Below are 7,580 nucleotides of genomic sequence, written 5' to 3' on the forward strand. Positions count from 1 at the left end.
TCAAAGTTGTATTTGACTACGACTATGTGTAGTCGAATACAAAGTAAGTCAGTGGCAAATTTTCACTAATCTGTATTCGACTACACACATGTGTATTAGAATACAAGGTTTAATTTTTGAATATTTTTGAACGTTACAAAGAGGTGTATTCGAATACACACATCCTGTATTCGAATACAACTGGAAGCAATACAATTTTTCAGATCTGGAATGGCTCCAAATCATTGTATTCTTTCATCAAACCTCTTGGATCAATGGTCACGAATCTGAAGAGATGTTTATGGAGTATAAATACCCCATAACTTCATATCAAACAACAATCAATCCTACAACCAAACCTTGAACAAACTTTCTAAAATGTTTTGAGTTTTTCAAAGTTTCACTTTTATATTTCAAGTACAGATTTTACATTTTCATATCATTGAGAAAAGTTCTCTAGTGTACTTGAAATTATATTGGATTGTTATCATTGTACATCAACTATTATATCATATTGATCTAAGTCAAAATTCATATTGCTAAACCATTCAAGTGTTGTAAATTGAAGAAAGTGGTGTACTTTCTTCAAGTGTTGTAAATTGAGGAAAGTGGTGTTCTTTCTTCAAGTTTTGTAAACTAAGATAGTGGTGTGCTACCTTAGGGTGATTGTTAGGAGTTTGTAAGAAAGGTCCTAGGGTGGGACTTGTACTTATTCTAACAATAATGGAAAATCTCTTGTGGTGTGCAAGAGGACTGGATGTACCCTTGGTCATAAGGGGAACCAGGATAATATCTTTGTGTTCTTTATATTTCTGCCATTTATCCTTTCCATACACTACCTTAAATCAGAAAAATCAAACACTAAATCTCTAAAAACAAAAAAATTTCTAAACACCTAATTCACCCCCACTCTTAGGTGCACTTCTATACTTACAATCCCTATTAACAACTATTAATTATAAACTATTAAGTATCTTCTATAAATTAGAAGCTATGAACTAATTTTATCAAAGAAAACTTTAAATTACTGAAGTACTCAAGCTTCATTGCTCTGCCAGATACTCCTATGAGTTTACTACATGTTAAAATAATAACTTAGTTGCAATTTTGATTTCTATATTTAAAAGAATTTATTAAAAAATCAATAGTTTTGGTTATTTTTTTAGATTTTTTAACTAAAAAAATAATAATTTGATAAATTTTAAATTAAGTAGCATACAATTTTATGATATAAAACTATCTAAATTAATGCATTAATTATTCATATTTCATTAATCAAATTATAAAAATTAAAAAATTATGAAGTTAACTTTTTACACTATTTTATTGAGATTTTATGGTGTTAATCATTCTACGTCATATCCTGTCACATTATTTATATAGAGCATGTCACGTTATTTTATAGTTCAAAAATGAAAATTGATGACCAAAATTATGAGATTTTAATATAGGATCCCAAATTCGTAAATTGATAAAAATATAAGACTAAAACTGCAATTAAGTATAAAATAATATTTATATGATTTATATAAACACAATAAATGCATTAATAATTCCAAATTTCATCTCAGTTTTATATGAAGAAAAAAAAGGTAACATAAACAAAATCAAACTAAGAAAGAAGAAAATGAACCAAATGAACGCTATCATGAAAAACAATATTTTGTTAAAAATCACATAGGCATAATTGCAGTTTTGGTCCTTTTAGCTGAATCGCTTAAGTAGTCCTCCTATTTTGTTTCTCCCCAGTTTTGATCTCCCAAATAGAATTTTGGTCCAAAACTTGATGAAATTTCATTTTTTAAGCCTTACTACACCATTTATGATCATAGATTTCAGGTACAATTGTTGCAAATGAGATCTTGAGACATGATGTGACTTAAATAAATGCAAAAACAATGAAATTTCATCAGGTTTTGGATCAAAATTATGTTTGAGGACAAAAACTGGAGGGAAACAAAATGGGGGACTACTTTCGCGATTCAGCTAAAATTGGAGGATCAAAACTGCAATTAAGCAAATCACATATGAATGTACCCGAATTTACTCAAGTTAACACGAGTTGATCTAGTTCATTGGAAAATAACAAAAATGATAAATATAAATTTGCTAAAAAATTTATGAGTTTACTTGATTTACCGAATTCACAACGAGTCCAGCTGAATTAAACGATTTTTTTACCAAAATTCGAGGATAACTCTGAGTCAACTCGAAATGGATACCTAAACTCAGGAATCATAGATTGAAAACACATCAGCACACCATAAAGAACGCAATAGAGATCAGAAAACATTATGTAGTTCGAATCTCAGCATTTGAGTAAGCAATTTAATAATGAATGATCTTGAAGGATAGAATATATTAACAAGCTAATAGGCAGAGATGAATTACATCACATTTCTCGAAGTTTGTTTAATAGAATTTATTGAAAAAATGAGTTAAAAAATTTCCCAGTTTGAAGCATTTTAACTCAATTCAACTCAGTAAGCTGTGCTCTTCTTTCTGCAGCTTTTTTTCTGATAAATATTCCCCACCTTAAAGCTGCTTTGAGCTTAAGCCACCCAACAACAGCTTTCCCTGAACACTTAACAGTATCCTCGCCGAAGGAATGATACATTTGAGGTTCATACTGAAGTCTGTAAGAGTAACAACTCTCATTAGAAGATGGAAAATCTCTTGTGGTGTGCAAGAGGACTGGATGTACCCTTGGTCATAAGGGGAACCAGGATAATATCTTTGTGTTCTTTATATTTCTGCCATTTATCCTTTCCATACACTACCTTAAATCAGAAAAATCAAACACTAAATCTCTAAAAACAAAAAAATTTCTAAACACCTAATTCACCCCCACTCTTAGGTGCACTTCTATACTTACAATCCCTATTAACAACTATTAATTATAAACTATTAAGTATCTTCTATAAATTAGAAGCTATGAACTAATTTTATCAAAGAAAACTTTAAATTACTGAAGTACTCAAGCTTCATTGCTCTGCCAGATACTCCTATGAGTTTACTACATGTTAAAATAATAACTTAGTTGCAATTTTGATTTCTATATTTAAAAGAATTTATTAAAAAATCAATAGTTTTGGTTATTTTTTTAGATTTTTTAACTAAAAAAATAATAATTTGATAAATTTTAAATTAAGTAGCATACAATTTTATGATATAAAACTATCTAAATTAATGCATTAATTATTCATATTTCATTAATCAAATTATAAAAATTAAAAAATTATGAAGTTAACTTTTTACACTATTTTATTGAGATTTTATGGTGTTAATCATTCTACGTCATATCCTGTCACATTATTTATATAGAGCATGTCACGTTATTTTATAGTTCAAAAATGAAAATTGATGACCAAAATTATGAGATTTTAATATAGGATCCCAAATTCGTAAATTGATAAAAATATAAGACTAAAACTGCAATTAAGTATAAAATAATATTTATATGATTTATATAAACACAATAAATGCATTAATAATTCCAAATTTCATCTCAGTTTTATATGAAGAAAAAAAAGGTAACATAAACAAAATCAAACTAAGAAAGAAGAAAATGAACCAAATGAACGCTATCATGAAAAACAATATTTTGTTAAAAATCACATAGGCATAATTGCAGTTTTGGTCCTTTTAGCTGAATCGCTTAAGTAGTCCTCCTATTTTGTTTCTCCCCAGTTTTGATCTCCCAAATAGAATTTTGGTCCAAAACTTGATGAAATTTCATTTTTTAAGCCTTACTACACCATTTATGATCATAGATTTCAGGTACAATTGTTGCAAATGAGATCTTGAGACATGATGTGACTTAAATAAATGCAAAAACAATGAAATTTCATCAGGTTTTGGATCAAAATTATGTTTGAGGACAAAAACTGGAGGGAAACAAAATGGGGGACTACTTTCGCGATTCAGCTAAAATTGGAGGATCAAAACTGCAATTAAGCAAATCACATATGAATGTACCCGAATTTACTCAAGTTAACACGAGTTGATCTAGTTCATTGGAAAATAACAAAAATGATAAATATAAATTTGCTAAAAAATTTATGAGTTTACTTGATTTACCGAATTCACAACGAGTCCAGCTGAATTAAACGATTTTTTTACCAAAATTCGAGGATAACTCTGAGTCAACTCGAAATGGATACCTAAACTCAGGAATCATAGATTGAAAACACATCAGCACACCATAAAGAACGCAATAGAGATCAGAAAACATTATGTAGTTCGAATCTCAGCATTTGAGTAAGCAATTTAATAATGAATGATCTTGAAGGATAGAATATATTAACAAGCTAATAGGCAGAGATGAATTACATCACATTTCTCGAAGTTTGTTTAATAGAATTTATTGAAAAAATGAGTTAAAAAATTTCCCAGTTTGAAGCATTTTAACTCAATTCAACTCAGTAAGCTGTGCTCTTCTTTCTGCAGCTTTTTTTCTGATAAATATTCCCCACCTTAAAGCTGCTTTGAGCTTAAGCCACCCAACAACAGCTTTCCCTGAACACTTAACAGTATCCTCGCCGAAGGAATGATACATTTGAGGTTCATACTGAAGTCTGTAAGAGTAACAACTCTCATTAGAAGACATGTTAACTCCTGCATTTATTGTCTTAAGTAACCTCTGCATATCATCATTCTCCAACATTTGTGAACTCCTAAGCCGAAGTTCTTCCGCGACAATGTCTTCCAACCCTTGTTGTCCATTATTTCTCTGCCTAGACCACTCTCCTCCATGAAAATAATTAGTCCCTCCAATTTCATGATTATCATTACCTGACAACATGTTGTAATTCATGGCTCCTTCTAATTCATTTATCGATGTTCCTACCATCTGATTATCAAATGAATAATCAGGACTAGATGATGATGATGAATAGTTATTTGTTATTCGCAAATGTTGATTTGTTAGTTCGGATGAGACGTATGAAGTCCTGCCCTTTGCAGATGCATACTGCTGCTCTTGGAAATTGTTGTGATGCATTGTATGAGTGGTTACAGATCTTGATTCCCTTTTGGAATTAGTCAAAGAATTTAAAACTTTTCCATCATATTCTATGACTTGCTCCCAATTATCATATGCTTTTTTCACCAAGGAATCCACAGACATCTGTAATTCAAATTAATATTATAAAAATAAAAATGAATAGAAAATTTTGTTGATCACATATTTATCAAAGCATAGATAATTGACCTTCTGATTTGGAGTGAGTGATTCTAAAGAGAAGAATTGGTTAGCAGCAATGAGGCCTCTCAGTTCATATATGTTGTTGAACACAATGCCAGTGCTATTGCTTTCATCAGTGTAGTAAACAAAAAGCTTATTACCCAAGACACATGTTTTGGCATGTTCCACAGTGTTCTCCCACATTCTGTTAGACATTCCACTACCAAGTATCTGTAATAAAGGTGGAAAATAAGCTTGTTAAAAAAAAAGGAGTCTTTTGGAAAAATATGATTAGAGAAGAATAGTTGATAATTGAATTGAATTCTTACACTTCTTAATTTCTGCGGCTCGCGGACTAGAAGACGCAGGAAATCTTCTACAGTTACTATTCTTGATTGAATCAATTTTTTGTGAAGTGCACCATCCTTCGCTATCCGATCCAATCTCCAAACTTCGTCATGCAAAGCAGGTGGATAGTGTTTCTTGTATACTGCAAGTTGCAGAGAATAATATGTTAATAGGACTTTTGTTACACAAAATTTGCTTCAATAAAACCTTCATCAAGTGATCAATATAATATGCCTTCTAAATATAGATTTAGTTATGTGTTGATCATAATCTAGGCAAATTAGAAAACTCACATTCTCCTCTATGATCTTTAACAGCAAAGGGGTCGGTCTTACCCTCGCGCACTCGAATTCCATCACAATAACCAGGAGTGACCTTAACACCAAGCCTAAATTTTCTGCTTCTAATCCAGCTAGAATTATCAGTGAAAGAAAGATCACCTAATGTTCCTACTCCTTCCTTTAGACTAACTTGCAAATCTCCGGTTAGAAGTGGCCTTTTCCCCTCGCGTTCCTTCACTTCATGGCTTTCAAAGTGGTCCTTTGTCCAATCTTCATCAGCTTCCTCATTAAAGTCACCTTCAAGTACTACAACATTCAACTTAGCAACTGATTCTGGTCCAACTTGAACAACATTGCCCGTATTCGGATCCAACAAGATAACATGGATGGCTGCTCCTTGCTCTCCCTCAACCTTCCCTCCTGTGAACAAGTGAGGTGGCATTCTTGTTCTGAAATGAAGCTGCATATTCTTTTCCCCTGCTGCTTCTATTCTTGGTGGTGAAGACCTGACACGGGTAAAATGCAATTCATGACATTAATGGCAGATCCTTCTCTCAAAGTTTTATACTATTTTGCAACATGGGAACAAACCTCTCAGCCAGTTTAGCATGGTCCAATTTTGCCAAAGCACGCTCTACTTCTTCACTGACCTGTAAATCAAATAGTATTTTCTTTTAAACAAGACAGTAACTTTGATGACACCTCTTTTGTGAAATATTCTACTGGTCTATTCTTTACACAGAACTGGAATTAAACATTCAGAGTAAAATATAAATAAGCTATTTAACTCACAATTTTTCTGAGAAGCGGTTCCAAAGATGAGCAGAGTCTTTGCAGACTATCCACCTTCAAAGCTTCCACAATTACACTGTACATTTCAAGTAACAATTGTTTTGGATTAAAATTAAAATGGACAAAAAGGAATTTAAAAACTAAACACGTTTAAATAGGTTTTGAAAGCTCTAAGTTAAAAACATTTAGAATGCACATATAATCCAATGTTACATTCACTTATATACAAGATGGTGATGTCCATCTATTGCAATACCTGGCTAAACCAGGTAGTTTTGGTTTCTTTGATTGAGCAACATGGTGATGTCCATCATCATCCTCATTAACTACATCATAACCTCTTTTCTCAACTTTATTGTTCTTGGAACTTTCCATTTCTAGAACCTTATCCAATCCCAATTATATCTCTTGAAAATATCTAAATTTAGAAACTTCGTCTCTTCTTAGAGATCAACCCAGAAGCAGAAAAAATATTGGAACTTTCATAAACACACAAAAAAAGCAAGGTTGTTTGTTTTGCTTTTGTTTGACAAATCTGTATTTAGGATCATGACAAAAAAATATTATGGAACAGTTGTTTATTTAGTATAGATCTATAAACTTACAAGTTGATTTTAATAAAAATAAAAAGGGTTTGTGTTGCAATATAGAATTGATATTATTGATGTTCACAGCTAGCTTGGATGTGTGCATGAACGTTGGAAATTGAAAACGCGTTTTTTGGTGTCTCATTTGTCTTTTGACTTTGTTATTTTTGTCGGTGAGAAGACAGAATCATCCCTGGATACTTACACGAATTACTTTTGTCTATTACCATGTCCTACTAGACAATGTTACTCAGTAACAAGGAATACCAAGAACACAATTTCTATATTTTTTCAACACAACTGAAATTTTATTGAATTTAGTGTCGCAAATCATTCCAAAATATTGGGCGTCAAGATAAATAAATGTACAGATTAAGAAAGGAATTCCTCTTTCCCAAAGTATAAGGA

At 31.4% G+C, this 7,580-nt stretch overlaps 1 protein-coding gene across 2 annotated transcripts; it reads right to left on the minus strand.

Annotated features, from left to right (window-relative positions):
* Positions 1–4,259: 4,259 nt before the first annotated feature.
* LOC101515712 (calmodulin-binding protein 60 E-like) lies at positions 4,260–7,256 on the minus strand. 2 transcript variants are annotated; one of them, XM_027335458.2, is made up of 7 exons: positions 6,842–7,256; positions 6,586–6,661; positions 6,385–6,443; positions 5,848–6,299; positions 5,494–5,654; positions 5,192–5,395; positions 4,260–5,107 (listed from the first exon to the last, which is right to left on the minus strand). In XM_027335458.2, the coding sequence occupies exons 1-7, from the start codon at positions 6,958–6,960 to the stop codon at positions 4,391–4,393; spliced, it is 1,788 nt and encodes a 595-aa protein (XP_027191259.1). In that variant the 5' UTR covers positions 6,961–7,256; the 3' UTR covers positions 4,260–4,390. The 2 variants fall into 2 exon arrangements, with proteins under 2 accessions (XP_027191259.1, XP_004488927.1); XM_004488870.4 differs by having other exon boundaries at positions 5,806–6,299; positions 6,842–7,252.
* Between the last annotated feature and the right edge of the window lie 324 nt (positions 7,257–7,580).

The sequence above is a fragment of the Cicer arietinum genome, chromosome 1 (assembly GCF_000331145.2).
Source record: "Cicer arietinum cultivar CDC Frontier isolate Library 1 chromosome 1, Cicar.CDCFrontier_v2.0, whole genome shotgun sequence".
Lineage (NCBI taxonomy): Eukaryota > Viridiplantae > Streptophyta > Magnoliopsida > Fabales > Fabaceae > Cicer > Cicer arietinum.